The sequence below is a fragment of the Melopsittacus undulatus genome, chromosome 4 (genome assembly GCF_012275295.1).
Source record: "Melopsittacus undulatus isolate bMelUnd1 chromosome 4, bMelUnd1.mat.Z, whole genome shotgun sequence".
NCBI classification, from domain to species: Eukaryota; Metazoa; Chordata; class Aves; order Psittaciformes; family Psittaculidae; genus Melopsittacus; species Melopsittacus undulatus.
The window spans coordinates 26,603,901-26,622,520 of NC_047530.1; the positions used below are offsets into that span (position 1 = coordinate 26,603,901).

General features: G+C 37.9%; 1 protein-coding gene across 1 annotated transcript in view; it reads right to left on the bottom strand.

Annotated features, from left to right (window-relative positions):
* The window catches only part of VRK1 (VRK serine/threonine kinase 1), a 34,786-nt gene extending 24,286 nt beyond the window's left edge, over positions 1-10,500 (bottom strand). Inside the window, exons 1-3 of the mRNA XM_031049488.2 lie at positions 10,216-10,500; positions 3,754-3,915; positions 2,196-2,251 (exon numbers count right to left, since the gene is read on the bottom strand). Coding sequence (XP_030905348.1) covers positions 2,196-2,251; positions 3,754-3,915; positions 10,216-10,267 — 270 coding nt within the window. The 5' untranslated portion in view covers positions 10,268-10,500. The remainder of the gene's footprint in view (positions 1-2,195; positions 2,252-3,753; positions 3,916-10,215) is intronic.
* Positions 10,501-18,620: the final 8,120 nt, after the last annotated feature.

The following is an 18,620-nucleotide window of genomic DNA, read 5'->3' on the forward strand; positions in this document are numbered from 1 at the left end:
CTAGTAGTATTTAAAGAATTCTGATCTTTTTCAGTCAGCAGTTTAATTAAGTGTTATTAAACTGTGCATCCACTCTTGAACAATGACATCTGAAAGGTCCACACATTAAACAGCATTTATTTTTTTAATAAAAACTGTGATTCATTTTGTACTGCTTCGACATCAATACTATGAGGATATGTCAAAGACTAAGCCAATTTCCATCCCACTTTAATAGCTTAATTTGAAGAACATTACTATAGAAGCACATATTTTGTTAAACGCTAATAATTGTTCAAAGCTATTAGCCACGTCACTGCAGCTGATAGATCAACTAACAATCACCCAGGCATCAGAAAATAGCCTCTTATGCTTAGCTGCGTAACACTAGACTGTAGAGGCATAATATGTTATGGGTTATTTGTGAGGGCAGCACAAAGACCAGGGCTACCTTTTAGTGCCATAAAGGCAAAATTGTTTAAGACAAATTAAAAGCAAGTAGTCATCTAGATCAGTAATGGAGTTATTTACAAATTGCTGCAATAAAGTGAATATGGCATGAAAGCAACCCAAAAGTTATTGCGACTCTTCTTCAGAGCCCAAAGTGGAGGAGAAGCAGATGGACAGGTTTCAAACTCCAAGGAGGAGGATAGCAGTTATGCACAGCATAAAATAATGCAGAACTGATGATTTTCCAAACAAGTCAACCTGGATTCTTCCATGAAAGCTAAATGGTGCTCTGCTTCCTGATCAGTCCAAACTCAGCAGAAGCCTGTAATCAAGAGCCAGTGTCTCTTAAGCAGGCCATTACTGATACTAGAACATCTCTTATCTGCCTCCAGAACAGGCCACAGTTCATGCATAATAGCCACACCTCCACAAGTTGGACATAAAAAAGCAGGTTGCCACAATGCCACGTCTGCAGGCTGGAGCTCCTGGTCTGTGTGGTTCCTTCCAGCAAACACCTAAAGGCAGCAGCAGTATGCTGCTGTTTAAAGTGCAGCAGTTTACCATTTGCATGGTAAATAGTGTTTTTTTCAGTGACAAAATTTCACAAAGAGAGTCATCACCAATACTATCCTGGGGTGTCCGAACAGTATCAAAACCAACACTCTAGAATTTCCCTGTAGTCAGCAGATGTAAATATCAAGATTAAAGGCACATACTAACTGAAAGATATTTTATTCTAAGTTAACCTGATATTTTTGTTTCAGGAACACATCTTAAAAGTACTAACATATTTACATAAGGGTCAACTACTGTAGTAAATTGTTTCAGTATCACCATATAGGTTAATAACTAAAAGACTAAAACATCGCAGCTCTGAACTGTGCTGAAGAATTTTTTTTTTTAACATTGTGAAATTCTCATACAGTTTTTTGGTATTTGCTTTTGTCTGAGGAATAGAAGTACCACCAAGATAATGAATGCCTTGGATCTACTATGACTATTCACATATTCCCAGGTTTTTTTACTAAGACTTTACCAGGGAATCACATGTAATAGTAAGATCTATACAAAATAATGTAGCAAAATTTAACAAAGAATACTTTATACCTTAGGAAGAGAACATTATAGCCAAATCAAGTTAAATAAGGTTTTTTACTGTAAGATTCAAAGCATAGGAAAATTTCAACTAATAAAAGAAATTGCCAATTTTCTACAATGGGCCATCAACAACACTTTTTCTTCTCTTTAATCATTAGTTAAAATTTTGTGTCAATGCCATTTTAATTCAACCAAAATTAGAATATGTATGTGGTTTATGATAAAACATTTAAAGGACTTCATATCTGTGGGGACCTCAGGAATCAAAGTTTTGCTGTTTCTACTTCCAAGCCATCTGTCAGCTTACCAACTTTCAGTGGCAAGCAACAGTACATACAGACTCACTGTTGAATCACAGAAATTCTCTAAAAACTAGCCAGATTCCATTAATTTTGTGATGTCTGGGCTGTTTACAATAAGCACCAAATGAAACAGAAACTGATACATTCTCATGAACCCTTTACAACTCTGCTGATGTTCCATTATCCCCCCTCACTCACAGAAGTCTCAATTCTCAGCAGCATTCCTCTATATCACCACATTTACTTTTATTCAAAACAGCACTAAGCAATTGCATTCTTATCAGTCAGAAAAGACTTTAAATTATACATGCCATTCTAGAACGAACATTTCCAAGTTGTAAAGTAAAAATTCAAATGCTCTCTTACCACTTTTGCAATGTAAGGTGCATCACTGCCAACCGGCTTTGAAGAATTAGCATCAGCTGTTAAAAAAGAAAGCATTTATTAGTAGTGCGAGAGGAAAATGTCACAAAGCATACAGTTATTTGCTATGCAGCATGGCCAAAAACCCAACAAAGCAATTAAGTACTGACATGAGCATATATCAGTACCTTAGACTTTGGTAAGAGAAATAATTCTATATGGCAACTCTGCTCTATGGGAATATGGTCTTGTATTCTCCATTCTGTTTGAGTAGAACAGGCAGTTTATTAAATAAAGTTCATTTTTTGTTATTCAATAACTCCCCTAGTTAACAGCATTTCTATCGTTTTCTAGGACTGATGAACATACATAATTATGGGCATAAAGACAGAGAACACATTCTCTCTCTTATTTTACTTTATCACATATCCAAAAGTGACTTTCTGTTGCTACTTAAGCTGTTGATATTTGTGACAGGAGACATAGGTATGAAGGACATCAAGCTGGGCAAGCACAAAGTACAGGAACACTCAGGGACACAGCTTTGTGCAAATGATTGGGAAACAAACAGAGAGCAAGCTTTGTCTTGAACAAAGCAGGAATTCTTAACATGAAGAACTACACAGTTCGAGTGAGCTAGAACTCCAGTCTCAGTAAATTTAGTAGCTCATAGAGCAAGGCTGAGCAAGTAGTAGAGAGCTTTGGCAAGAAGCCACTCACTGCCCCTGGTTTTTTTCCTAATCCACTTACGCTGGAGCCTGTTCATTATGAAAGCAAGATGGATCACTAATTCTTTTTTTTCAACTCAGTATGAATTCAGTGCAACTTTTTCACCAAGAGGAGGAAGACCACAAATGCACACCAAAAGAAAGAGTTATTATCACTATCACATTAACTTTCATCCCTTCAAAATTGTTTGGAAAGTGACTAGGGCAATCAAGTTTTTTAATTCCCTGAGGTATCCACAACAGATCTCTTATCTATTCAAATAACAAAATAACAGGGATACTAAGTATGGAACACTATCTACTAAAAGAAATTTTCCTTGAATTCACACACAAAAAAAGAGCATTACAAAGCAGGATCTGTGCTAACGCTTTTAACTGTACAGTCCAAGATTCCATTTTGAATACTGATTACATCTTAAAAAAAAAAAGTGTATGACATGTCAGAAATTCACAAGCCAGTCAAAACCAAAAGCAGCACCAAAGTCAAAACCAGCCAAAATACTGGCTGATAAGTAGCCTTCATAGAATACACTTAAACAGTTTCAGTTCAGAATTTGCGATACAAGGACACTTACACAAAAATACCTTCTTTTAACCAGACAAAAAAAAATAAAATTTAAATAAATACTAAACTATCCTTTCACTGCTAAAAAGTAATACATTAGAGGTTGTTTAAAAAAAAAAAAAACACTGTGAACCAAATTAAGGTTCTAGTGAAAAAGATCTCTTGGAGACACTCTGTGTTTCTCACTTAGGGTCAACTTTTCAGTGCTCTGAGTAAGGATAAACATCTTGCTCTCCATTTCAAAGCATTATCAGATAACTACACTTACCAAGGTATATGCGTCCAAAGCCTCCTTGCCCTATAGGGACACCTAATTTCCATTCTTTTCTTGAAGTATCTGTTAGAACCTCTCCCAGACCAAATAATTCAGCAAGTTTCCTTTTTGCAGGGGCTCTTTTTCCAGCAGTCGCCTTCTTATATGGCATTTTCCCTGGAGCAAGATGTGGGAAGGGAATGAAAAACAAAACAAAAGAAAGCATAGATTACATGCTGACCAGGCTTATTTTATGTAGAAATCCACTTGAATGAAAAAAAAAAGCATAAGTAGTTTTAAGTCTAAATTTGTTTCTACAAAGATACTTTAAAAGAAATACAGTAAACAGTTTCATTGGCATGAATTCTAAGCGAAAACCAACTAATTTTTCCAGGAGGCATTAAAAAGAATTTTGGTGTCAAAACTCTTCACGAGAGAAACCTATTAGAAAACCCTCTGTAATAAATGGTAGAAAAATCGCAGAATGTATCATACTTAATCAATCACAACCAATCACAGATCTGAACCTGGAAAAGTAAACTGATGAAATAAAGCTCATTAGTTTTCCTGGAGGGAAACTTGCATATTCAAGAAGTATCATAGTCCAAGCCTTCAGTAAGAGCATGAGGAATTCCTATTTGTTCTAAAAAGTACCCAAAACATTAAGCTATTCAAACAGTAATTTTTTTTCTCCTACATATCTACATGCAAAAAAAACAAGTCTGCTTATCATTCACAAGGCAGCATTTAGTAGATAATCATCAAACTAGTACACAACTACCTATTTTGAGACTGTCACCTCCAAACCTCAGGTCTCAGATAAGCATTATTTCCAGACTAACAGCCCACTGGACCCAAATATGCACCTTTCTGCAGAATAGGCCTCATTGTGAGCAAAGAAATGCTTTGATATTTTAGCAGAGTCATATTTTGATTCAGTAAAAGAACTTATTGAATATACAGCCATGGTATGGCAAAAAGTGCACTAGGCCTCTTTACCTGAAAAGCCTTCATGATTTGTTTTTACAAATAATTGATGTTTCCCTCTGACTTATAAAAGTCATAAAAACAGTGTCACAGTTATTTTCTAAAAGATACCATTCTTACTGGAGGTATTTTACCATTATTATTTTATTTTGCTTGAGGAAGCAGGAAAAAATATTAATACACAATTCAGGAAGTTTCTGGATAGCAAAAATCTCTTCCACATTAGTCTAGCTACTCAATACAATAACCCTAAGATAATGCAGTTACTTAACACCAGTTTTTCTCTTTCAGTTATAATGTTCCTCTAAGACTTTTTTTTATTTCCCAGATAGAAAACCAAGTAAGTATGACAGCTGTTTCAAATCTTCTCCCCCCTCTACAAGCCTCTTTTCTGACTGGGTAGCACTTTGGGGAAATGTTCTTCCCCAGATAATATCTGCCACCCAGCATCTGAAGAGAGCAGTCCATACCCATTTCTCTACTTACTAAAGGCAAGAACTGTCAAGTTTCCTGAAAATTATATTCTGTCCACTAATATTCATGTCTGCAGCTATGATCGACTAAACCCCTAGGGGTGGAACATGACTAAAATCTGACTTGGTGACGATTGGCATTGGTGATGTGCCCAAGAAGCTCACTTAAGCTCAACAAAGGGGACCATGAGGTGGAGCACAGTTCTGTGGATAAAATGGTGGTGTAAATGTCTCCCTGAGTGAGCCAGGCCAGCACAGGACAGTGAATACAAGGTTAAGCTCAACTTAAGAGTATAAAACCTAAACAACTAGCAGAATTTTAAAAAAAAAGCAATGCATTTGAGCTCGTTTCAACCTGACTATTCCTTCCCAGTGGCTGGTGATGCCAGCATTGTGACAGTGAGCATATTATAGAGACAAGTAATAGGAATCACATTGGTATAGTGACTGATCTGGGTACTGTGATCTTTGTGCTTTGCCAAGTGTAACTTAACATTTGTTTCAGTATATTTTGTATCACCCTCCAAAATCAGAAATCCCATATAGCATTAACTATGTCCAAGTAAGTAATTTTTATATTTACTATTATGCTCTTGTCCTAGGCTCAGCTGAGAGTTATTTTTCTCCTTCCTAGCAGCTGGTGCAGTTCTGTGTTTCAGCTTTCCTCTGAGAACAATGCTGATAACACACCAGTGTTTTAGTTGTTGCTAAGTAGTGCTTACCCCGATCAAGGACTTTTCAGTCTCTCATGCTCTTCCAGTGAGAAGGGACACAGGAAGCTGGGAGGAAGCAGACAGGACACCTGACCCAAACTAGCCAAAGGGGTATTCTACACTACGGTATCTCATGTCCAGTATATAAACTGTGGGGAGTCACCCACAAGGGGCAGATCACTGCTTGGGTCAGGTTGCGTATTGGTTGGTTGGTGGTGAGCAATTGTACTGTGCATCACTTCTGGTTATTGGCTGGGTTTTCTTCCTTCCCTTTATAGTTTTATATTCTCTCGCCTTGTTACTTTCCCTATCATTAGTAGTAGTCATAGTAGCAGTAGTTTTATATTATACTTTAGTTATTGCACCATGGGATTTACATTCTTTCAATTCTCCTCCCCATTGCACCCAGAGCAGGGGAGAAGAAGGGTGGAGAGTGAGCGAGCAGCTGTGTGGTTCTGAGTTACCAGCTGGGTTTAAACCATGACAGCTCTCCATACACAGAGGATCTAAAAGAACCTGATATGAGAATACTAGGCTCCAGCAGTAAGCAGTCTGAAGACACCAGTCATTCAACACAGAAATAAAAGCAGAAGAGAAGTTACATGGTTCTACTTTTTCAGAGTCCTTATTAATCTAAGAAGTATCTCTGTGTCATGGAACCACATCTGAATACCTAGTGTGGTTAAATAAATAACTTCAACATCACAGGAAGAGACTGCTATGCATCAACATACATGGCACAAGCTTTCTCATTATCACAAAACGGGACGCTTTAATTCTGCATTACTTTCCCATATTTCCACTTCTACACAGCAACATTCTTCCATAAAACCAAGATACAATTTTTACATTTTACACTTCAATTTTAAGACTAGCTTTACCCAAAACTTCAAGACATTTCTCTCTCTACACCTCTGCAGCCTTTTGGTTTTGGGGGTTTTTTGTTTGCTTGGTTGGTTTGGGGGTGTTTTTGCTAGTTTATTTGTTCATTTGGGGTTTTTTTAATCTTCAAGGTGATACATACTGTAATCTCTTAGAGGAAGGCTCTTTCTCCAGATTTTCTACAGGAGAAACGTTAAGACTTCAAAGCACTAAATGTAATTCCAGATAGCTCAACCAAGACCATACCAGTGAGAACGTAATGGTGTCAAAGCACCAGAAAGAACAAGTGGTAGGATAGCTACCTGTGTTGGTATCACTTACAAGTGGAGGCCAAAATGATCACAGCAGACCTTTAAGCAGCTTCTCAGGATGCCCTGATCAGGAAAAGGATTAAAACAAAGGACAGACTGAAAACAGTTGAAGTTGTAATGGGAAAATAGACCAGAAGCCTGGATCCCCAAGACTGACTCAGAAGAAAGCACAAAACTCAGCAGTGTTGCCTAATGACTCAAACATAAGACAAGATCACACTCACTGTCATCTATACATACGTACACAAAGTAAGTATACTGTCTTCAAGCTATGAACAATATAAGAGACACGAAGAGGGCTTGAAGGACTGCATCCCTTGACCTCTGAGTTATTACAAATAATTCCAGGGAGACTTGGTCAGATGCACTCAAGTCCTTGAACGCTGGACAGACTGCTGCCCAGTAAAAGCAAAATTTGTAGCCTCTTTTTCAATAAAGCCAGCAAGCCAGTGAAATAAAACTATTGATATGCTTCACATCTTTGACATTCACAGTGCATCTCTTGATAGCAGCCTCACTTAAACGGGAATTAAGTTTACTTAACACAGCTCCTCAAGAGTAAGGAGAAGCTAGGGTTCCCTTTCTTTTTTTCTCCCCTTCCTTTTTTGTTTAATGTGCTCTATGCCTGAAGGCATTTAGGAAAAAAAAAAATGACAACTTCACTTTATCCATAAAAGCAAAAATTTTAAATGGACATAAGTTTGAACGTCCCCAGCTGGGAACCCTGCCCTTAACAAATACACGAGATACACATACATGGTTTCTTGGCTGTCTATATTCATATCCATCTGTTAAGATGGCACCATGCCTACTTACAAGTTGGTCAAACTATCAGTAGGCCATAGGTGCCAAACACTGATCGCTTTCAATGGGCAGCAAGCACAATACTAAGCACTCACTCTCTCGCAAAAAAAGCTGTCATCCATGGAAATATTTAAGCAATAGCTGCACATGCTTTCACATTTATTTGGATAAATCTATTCCAGGTTCTTCTACTGATTGAAACTTAAATTACTTGAGACTGCAAAAATTCCTACATGAAAATTCTAAAACTAGGGAAAAAAAAAGAAGAAAAAAGAAAATTACATTTTAGTGCAAATTCTATCATTCTATGTGCTTTTCAACTTAAAATACTGCAAACATCCATGGTTTGTCAGGAAACTTATGAACCACCAAACATAATGTAGAGCTGCCTACTGTACAATGAACTGCAATAAAGTCATCTACTTCTCCCTAAAATCACCCTTAGAATGCAAAAAACACATACACACAAAAATAAATCACCTTTAACTTTCCTGCATCTCAATTATCTCTCCCTATGAGTAAAGGGAAATATTTTCTATCCTGCAGGTATTGTGAAGCTTAATTCATTAGTGCCTGCAAGCATGCTGAAGTCCTTGGAAAGAGAGTGCCATAGATGTCAAGTATTGTACTATCATTCAAGTATCAAACAGACTTGGCCCTACTTAGCTAAGGTATCTGACAAGAACCATTTTCAAGGTGTGTGCTTGTAAACAGCAGCATTTTATGTGGCTACAATATGCTCAAAACAAAGATTTTCCTACTAACAAGTATGAATATTCCAAGTCTATTTGTCTAAACTCTCCAAAAGCCTCTTAAATACCACAAAAGCTATTTCTTCTGCTTCTCCCTAATAAAACATCTTGGAAAAAAGTGAGTACAGTGTACTTGAGATATGCAGACAAATCTGCATCAATAGTGCTATTACTGGTGTTATCTTTATCAATGCAATGGTTGCTACTCTAGAGATACTTGAACTCTTAGAATAAATATGAATAGCCACTTCTCAATTTTTCTTGGCATTCATTCTCAATAAACTCTGAAATTAATAAGGAAGTATTTCTGCTGTGTGGCAAGTCAGGCTGGTTTAGTCCCCATCCTCAAGTTTTATTCTCTGGAAACTGTCATTTTTATGGTTGTTTATCTCACTAGGGCTTGTTTCTGTATTCAACACAGAGAAGGCATGCTGGTGACCTGATTCTAGACAAAATGAATAAATGTACATTGGTGGACCACAATTAATGAGAAACATTTCATCACAATAGTGCCATACTGGACAAAGTGAAAGCTATTATAAATACACTGAGATGACTTTTCACAAATTCAGAATGTAGCTTGTTCAGAGATAGGGAACAGAGAAATTATGGTGTTACTGACTTTAAAATGCTTTCTCAAGAAAGCATTTTCTTCTTCTGAGCAGTATTTCAGGTTCTCCTGAAAATCCTGAGCATCACTCAGATAATTATGCGATAAAGAACACAGTAAGCTTCATAAAGTACCAAATCAGCTATCATCTCAAACCACCTCACCACCAAGACAACAGCAAGTACCCATGCAAGTGAGACATGTCTGGCTTTTTTGATAATTTGGCACACTATAAAAATCAACACCTCTGAAATTCATTAGGAATCCTATCTCATTTGGGATTATCCCCACAAATTAAGTGGACAGCTTATTCCTGCTGAGGAAGGCACAAGTCTTTTTACACAATAATAACTACAGGAAGCTTCACAACAACTTTTACATTTTTGTTAATACCAATGGATTCCATATGAATTAATAAAAGCCTTTAGCACAATTTGAAAACCAAAGAAAACACGAGGACTCATCCTGCCTGCAGCTGCTTAAATCTTAAACAAGAAAGGCAAATGGCGAGAAATAGGAAGTGAAGAAAACCCACAACCACTGACAAACAGAAACCATTTTAGCCCAAATCTTGCACACAACAGGCCTGTTCTGATCCTAAAATTTCAAGTTTTTGTTTGTGATTCGTAGGGTATTACTTAAGGGGGGGGGGAAAAAAAGTTTAAGGCAAAACTCTGGAATACCTCCCAGATGAGGTGATATGCTTGTTAACCAACACCGGGATGTTGCTGAAGGCGACAAACCTCCAGGTGGCTCTGAGTTTAGCCTTTATCCCACCTCCCCAACCTCCCCATAGCTCTTAAAAAAAAAAAAAAAAAAAAAAAAAAGAAGAAAACAAGTAACTTAGGCCGCTCTTAGCAAAGGCAGTTTTAGAGCCATCCGCCCGAGAAGGAAGGGGAGTGGGTGTAGCGTTCCCATGATGAAACTGAGGGAGCTCTGACCCACCTGCCCCCATTCTCTGTCTCCCTGCCGCCCAGGGAGCTGCCTGCCGTGCCATGGACTGAGAGGGAGGAACCGCAGGGAAGGTATCTTCCGTATCCCGGTAGTAGACGAGAGGGAGGAACAAGGCCAAGTGGGCCGCGGCGGTACCAACGGCTTCCTCAGCGAGGACAGCGGGAAAAACCTGCCGAACCCGCCTGAAGGGCCGGGGACGCACGGCACGCCGAAGGGGAAGCAAAACAGCGCCCCAAAATGTGCCTCCTAAAAACCAAAACCTACACCCTAACGGCAGACGCCGGCTTCAAGTACCTCCTTCGCGCCAGACCCGACCGCCGCTCCTTCCACCCCGTCCGAAATTCCCGCACTGCGAGAAGCCCTGTGGCCACCCACCTGCCCCGGCGCTCACCTCCCACCATCGCCCGCTCCCATTGGACCTCCGCGCCACAACCTCCCGCCCTCGTCCCGCCTTACGCGCGGTGCCTGCTGGGAAGTGTAGTCCGTGGGTGCCCACGCTACCGGTAGTCTCGTGCTCGCGGTGGCCCAAGACCCGAGGGGAGCTGTAAGAAATCTCGGTGTTTTAAGCCGAAATAAGTTTGGCAAAGCCTTAGTCAGGCTGATGCTATGTGGCGATAGCCCCTGTTTGGGAGATAGGGCAAGACACAGGCTGCCAAATTCCAGAGGGATGCAGGGTTCTCCATCTTGTTTAACTGACGGCCCAGGCCAAAATCAAAGCACTCCAGCCACCTAGGCACCGGAGCCTGCTTTTGCACACTAAATCATTGCGTACTAGTACATACCTCATGACTTTACCTACTTTCCTACCTACCTGTCAGAATCCTGATTTTATCTACTACAATCTTGAACAGTTGTGCACTGGAGCTTTTCCCTACTCTATAGAGAAGCTTATCTACACTTTGACAAAATATGTATTTAGTCCTGACATTTTTCAATAGGTTCTATAATACATAAATTGTTTTGAGTGCTTTTCAAAAATAATAATTGTGAAGTTTTATGAAAAAGACCCCATGCCTTTGAGGGCTCTGAGCACAATGTTTGAGGTGTGGACTCACCAGTGCCGAGTACCAGGGGATGACCAAAAGTGTAGGATGGGTTATTTATTACCATCCCTTACTATAATGTGTAATAAGAACATTACTGGAATATGCTGACCACAACTTTAAAATACACATTAGGAATTACTTTAGATTTTATAAATATGTTTAATTCTGCAAAGAAAGGACTTCATATCTTTTCTTAAAAGATCTCTGATCTTACATGAAATGGGAAATCAAATCCATATATGTCCTACAGATACAGCTCTTAAGAAGAGTTCAAGTGCTACTTTCAAATAGCAGTAAATATGCAATAGATACTGTACTATAGTATATATGTAGTTAGATACTTCTAATTTGCCAATAGGTCAAAAAGGATGCTATTTAGAATATGGCTTGAAAAGAATGTCTGAAGGTATAGTGCTCAAACTACAGTATAAATTCTACTAACCAGTGTCTCATCAGATTACCCAGATTAATCTTGAAAGTTTTCATAAGACTGGTGAATCTCCAGAGCAAATGGAGAATAGCCATTTTTTCAGGAGAGCTACGTGTAATCATCAGTTTCAGAAGACATAGAATCATAGAATAGTTAGGGTTGGAAAGGTTTATCTAGTTTCAACCTCCCTGCCATGGGCAAGGACACCTCACACTAGACCATGTCACCCAAGGCTCTGCCCAACCTGGCCTTGAACACTGCCAGGGATAGAGCTTTTACAACCTCCCTGGGAAACCCATTCCAGTGCCTCACCACCCTTACAGTAAACAATTTCTTCCCTATATCCAGTCTAAACCTCTGCTGTTTAAGTTTCAACCAGTTACCCCTTGTCCTATCACTACAGTCCCTAATGAATAGTCCCTCCCCAGCATCCCTGTAGGCCCCCTTCAGATACTGAAAGGCTGCTATGAGGTCTCCATGCAGCCTTCTCTTCTCCAGGCTGAACAGCCCCAACTTTCTCAGCCTGTCTTCATATGGGAGGTGCTCCAGTCCCCTGATCATCCTCATGGCCTCCTCTGGACTTGTTCCAACAGTTCCATGTCCTTTTTTATGTTGAGGACACCAGAACTGCACACAGTACTCCAGGTGAGGTCTCACAAGAGCAGAGTAGAGGGGCAGGATCACCTCCTTTAACCTGCTGGTCATGCTCCTTTTGATTCAGCCCAGGATGCAGTTGGCTTTCTGGGCTACGAGTGCATACTGCTGGCTCACGTTAAATTTCTCATCAATCAACACCCCCACGTCCTTCTCCTCAGGGCTGCTCTGAATCTCTTCTCTGCCCTTCCTGTACCTGTGCCTGGGATTGCTCCGACCCATACAAGCTGCATCCTCATTACTAGGAGAATATAAAGAATGTTCCTCAAAAGACTCAAAATAGCACAGAGAACGTTTGAATCCTCTTACGTCCCTCAAAAAGAAAAAAAGAAATAAAAAAGAAAAAAAAAGATAAAAATAAAAAGGTGAAATGTTCCAAATGATTTAGCCTCACAATTTCAATCTACAGTAAGAAAATTCAAGGTCTTTGGGAATTATTAGGCAAGGTCAGAAATGTAACCAAAATCACTTGAGTGGGTTCAGTGCTTTCTCACATGGCTGGGTAGACTGAAACATAGGAGTGCATGAATGTGAGGGTTCCAGTAAAAATATCAAATAAGAAAATGCCACATGTCAGCAGGTAGTGAGATAGTGTGTTATACTTGTTAGGCTCATTTCTGCTTTAGCTTAGTTTTTTCAGTCTCTAATATGTAGACTAAAGGTCTGCAAGATATCAGAAGGGAGTATTTGACCAAAAGATACACACATACTTTTCCACTTACAGATGCAAGTAAGCAAGCTTCAGTCTAGAAATATATAAGTTTGGATTTCAAAGTTATTAAATGACACAGTGATATTTTTACATAATGTTCTTCACATTTCTACTTTTGCACTTAAATAGCTCAGAACTCCAGCATGTATTCCATTCCTGCAGTCTAGTTAATTTTTCTACTTTACGAAATAAGAAAAGTCCTTACACATTTCACAATGTTTTTTCTTTGACATACTCCACGCAATGCTTTAAAAAGCAAAAATTAAAAAAAATCAACAATTACAAAATTAATGGGTAGACTGGGCCACCACAGATGCTTGATAAAAGTGTACATACGTGTTACACTTGGCTGTCCTAACTGGGGTTTGACGACCACAGATGAGAGATTAGAGTTTACTTTTCCTAAAAATCTTCATAACATTTGCTTCAAATTCCTGTCTTCTTGAAGTGCTAAACAAAAAAAAAAAAAAAAGCTTTGTTACAAACCTGGTGGTTGCAATTCACAGTTTCAGAAAGAACAGTGGTACGATCATGTTCCAAGAAGGAGTTCTTGATTCGGTAGCCTTGCATTAGCATCTGCCCGCAGTGTACTTGCTGTGGTGTACTAAGAATTATGCTTAGCATTATATCTATGGATTATCCTGCATTGTAAGTATACTGACACTAGGGAGAAAATGCGGTTGCTGCAAACTTTTTTTTTCCCCTCTCATTCACATTTCACACTATTTTCTTCAGTGGAAAGATGTGTATAAATTAAGTAAAGGTTGTGGGATTTCCCTCTAATGTACTTTTATTAAACTTTAAAAGGATAATCACTGTTCTCTAAGAATAGCAATATGGCACTCTGGAGTTGTCTTTGTTCATCCGTTAATATACAGTCTGACAGTATTTAAGATGATCTGCCCAATAACCTCAAAACTTGTGTGTATTTTACAAGACTAGTATAAAATCCCAGCTGAGTGCTGTTGAGAGGTAGCTAGGAACAAAATTGGTTTTGCCTTGTGTTTAAGATCTTTCCAGGTGTCTTTACAAGATAGACTAATTTTTTGCATGTTGTAGGTAGGAATTTAAATTTTTGTTTATTAGTTCCATTAACATGCAGTGAATAAGAAACCAGAGAGAATCAACTATTATTTTGAATATTCTGTCTGTTTGATGAGACAGGTTTTTTTGCTTGGTACGGTTATTACACATCTCTCTAAAAATACTACACATGAGATAAGTTTTCCTCCCCAAAGGAAGGTACAATATTGTTTCATGATAAGATCAAGTTCTTAAAGAACTTAATAAAGAATCAGCATTATTCAGCAATTAAATATTTTCCCCTTATTGCAGATGAAGTATCAGACACAGAGATGCTGAGTGAAACTTGTTTAGCATGAAATGACAAAGGAAATTTGTACTAAATGTCAAAATAAGACCTGGATTTCTTGACTCACAATTCTATATTATGAATTTTAAAAAGCATTATTAATTGCACTATTCAAAACACATTAAATTCAAAATTAAGATGCCAAAACATGTCTTTCTAAAACTTGCAGCTAAGAATATCTTCTGTATTCATTCCTCAAGTTAAGCACTTAAGTAGTTAAATGAAGGAATTGAATATGAGGAAGAAGAGGTCCAAACTCCACAGAGTACTGAAAAATTTAATGGAAAGGGGATGGAATATTAGAAGAACTAGTGAAAATGCTCTGTAAGAAAAGCTAGTGTCAGATCTATTGAAAGTTTCACTTTTTTTTCTGGAAGTTCTGTGATGCTGACAGACACGTGATTTAAAGCTGCTAAAGGGAATCATTTTAAATAACTTGAAGCTTCTAAGACTAGAGTTAGTTTCTTTGAAGTGCATTAAATTAATTCAAGTTAAAGGACTTTCATGAATTTCTAAAGGGTTTGTATGTTTTCTTTGGTGAAGGTCCAAACTCATATGCCTGGGCAGTTTTTTCTGTTTAAAAATAAATGACTGGATTGTTTTGAACATGAAGTGTCTTCACCCATCTTAGTTAGAAGCTAAGTTTATAGGTATCCACGCATTTTATCTGAGAGCCTTGTATATCTTTTGCTGTAGATACATTCACGTGCATACCAACAACAGTACAGGGAATCTGACTATGATACAGAGAAGTTCTGTTTATCATCAAACATTTCATATATCCCATTACGTGTGAAAGAATTATTATCTGTTCTGTTGCAGTGCAATGCTTTTTCCTATAATGTAATTTTACTCTGCAAATTTATTTTGGTATTAAAAGGTTCCACTTTATAATGTCTATGGTTCAATCAGTGATCTAAAAGGCACTTAAATACTTTGAACAAGATACATAAAATGCTTTTATTGCAAAGCTTTGCTGTATCTACCAATTTTACCATTGATCTCTTTCTACATACGGCAGTTCTGGAAGCTGCCCATGCTGTATAAAATCACATGGTAGCTTTTGATCTCCAGCTGGTGATTAAAGCACATTATGGAGGTTTGAAATTTTCTTGTGGTCATTAGCATACCTCCAAACACTTCTCTGCCAAATAGTAGTGGCTATCTCACTGCACACTGTTTAAATAAGAAAGCGGAATTCTATAAACTTACTATTTACTGTCATTTGTGGCTCAGAGGATACGGATACCTTGAATGAGGTGAACTCACTCTTAGCAGTAGAATTAGTGATCAAATAGTGATTTCTTACGGTGATTAGGGTCTAGCAAAATGCAATGAAGAATGAGTTTATGTATTTATAAACCCTCTTTTGATGTAAACTGGCCTAGAAAAGCTTGTATTGTTGCTCCCTATCTACAGTGCTATATTTCTCACTGGCTAAAGACTACACTATGACTTCAAGGTCACTAGGCTGTTACAGGTTTTCACAGTGGATTTTTAAACAATGCCACCTTAATTCTGTCACTTGAAAGTAGCAAAAATAGCATCTTTCCCCGTGCTTTTTTGAAAATGCATTTGTGTGGTGTGAAAAATAAAGACCTACCATGTGCTTGTTACTTTCGCTAAGAATTGCTTTGAGATTTCCTTTCACAGGAAATTAATGATTCCAGCTTTATGTATTTTTATTTCACATTATTATAATACATTGGATTTTGTTTATGTATTTTTGCCACCTCCATTTTACTAGGAAGCAAAGTTTACTGAATGTTACCCAGATACAGAGGAAAACATAACATTTGTTGAAAGATATTACAGTCAGTAAATACCAAATAAATTCCAGAACTTTCTGTTAGTTACTTTACCTTGTCCTCTCACTCCCCAAAACAGAATCAATATAGGTAACCAGGTTTCTGACAAGTCAGCAGTTACAAGATTTTAAAAGGGAATAAAATCTGGATTGAGAGAAGAGTATTGGCCTGGTCTGGATGTTCCAGTTGTAAAGAGGGTATTTGAGAGGACAGTAGAACTTCTGGAAAGATGGGCAGACCAGTGAGGGAACACAGCTTTGAATCTATTATACTGTGTGGCAAAGCACCTTGAATTCTTTGAATCTAAGAAATAACAGTTTCCTATCTCTGCTTTTATCCAGAAGTTTCACTAATGGTTGGAGGAAGAGCAGAATCACAGAGAGTTTAAATGAAAGTTTATCATTTAGGTAACATTTTTCTTTTATTTCCAACAACACCCTAAAATACCCAAGATCTTTTGTAAGATTGAGCATAGCTGGTTTTGTCCAGGGAGCTTATTTTTTAGAGAAAAAAAACCCCACAGTTAATGAAAATCAGTGCACATTGTATCCTTTTTCATATCAAAAGCTAACCCATATTCATACAAATAGGTATTTAGTGGATTAATTGTCTCATGCAAACTTTCTTTGAGGAAGTAGAAGGGGCAGAAGTCATTGCCTGTTTCCTTGGAAGGAAGCATCATACAATGAAAATTAAAAATAAACCACTGCATTTCATTATAAGCCACACTTTTCTGTCTTACGGCAAGCTTTATTATCCAGAGCTAGCTGTCTGGAGAAGAAATACTTACTGCTGCTCTTCTGTACTGCAGCATAGCACGAAATCCTTCCCATCATGCTGCTGTATGGCATAGTCTTGGTGTTCATGACCATGCTAATTTACATAAAATTTGCATGACATGTAACAAAATATATGATTTGCATAAGAACTGGTTTTCTTCAAGTCCCAAATGGCACTGAGAAGCTCTAAAAAAATGCTACCACTAGGTGTCTCATTGGTTTCAATATACTCCAACCGAAGAGCAAGAAATGCTCAACAAAATTTAACAAAAATACAGCTAATTACCACTGACATTCCCTCCTTCGTTACACCAGCACACCCTGAATTTAATCACATGCATTATTGTAATCAAGCTGTCAATCAGATTTTGAAATATTTCATTTTTTGACATAATTACAGCAGAATCCCTACAGCCCTTCTAGAACATGGATATGGCAAGATTGATACTGTGTTACAAAATATGATCTGACAAAAAAAAATTGATGCTTCTGTGCAAAAATTAAAGAAACATTGAACTGTTAATGCATTTACCCTGCAAATGTGTTGCATCGGGTAGAATGTCAGGAGTTAATATATTAACTGCCTGCCCATTCACTGAATAATATACTTGTTCTTGTCATGCTTTAAATGTTTAAACACTGTCCATGTAATTTTTTTTCATTTGTTTAAAAATCTGTAGCTTTAATTTGCTTAATTGGAACAAACTGTATGGAGGACTTTTTTTCCTTTTAGGCTTACAGCAAAAGATTTAGAGAAACAATCAGTGTAGAAATAGGATGCCAAGAAGAGAGTTGGGCTTCTATTGAAACTCCTCTGAGCCGCTCCCATCTAATGAAAGCTACAAAATTAGTGAGCCATTTGAATAATGTTTGCAAACAGCTCAAGATAAAACATCCTTAGTACATATTGTTATCTTTGTCAGAAAGTTCGTGTTACTGGTTTTTGGTCTATGGTATTTTTTATGTTAATACTTCAAAACATACGAGTAATTTTTCTTTTAATCAAGAAGATAATTTTTAGCATCTGATGACTATCTCATGGCCTCTGTGAATGAGTTTGCAAACCTCAGTCTGATTTTACGTAGACAGATGTCCCCCTTCACAAAAACAACTGTCACAATTGGCAATAGTTATCACATGTGCTGGCACCAGCATGGGCTCAGGATGAATGGACAGGAGGTAAGAGAGTGTCCTCCTTGCTATGAGGAGGTAGGTGAAGATGGGGTATGTTTGCAATGCCTCTGACAGTGCTGCATTTTTAGTGTGCAGTATCATTAATTCAGGCATCTCTATGTGACTGGTGATCTTTGCTTTAAAAGTCTTGTTTGGATATTTGTAGACAGGTATTCCACTAGAATATCTTGATCTAAATGTTTTTTGATAACCTAAGACAATTTCTTGTCTGATAGCAAATTAATAATTAATTTCTTCCTTTCTGATGGCAGGTGAAGAGAACTGCAAAAATATTTTTCACTAGAGAGATATGCAAGGCTTTTAAGAACTTGCAGAAACACACAATCCTAGCATTTGTTCCACCCTCAACTTAAGAAGCCACACTGTTATGTGCTCCTTCTCTCCATCTTCATTCTGTCCTC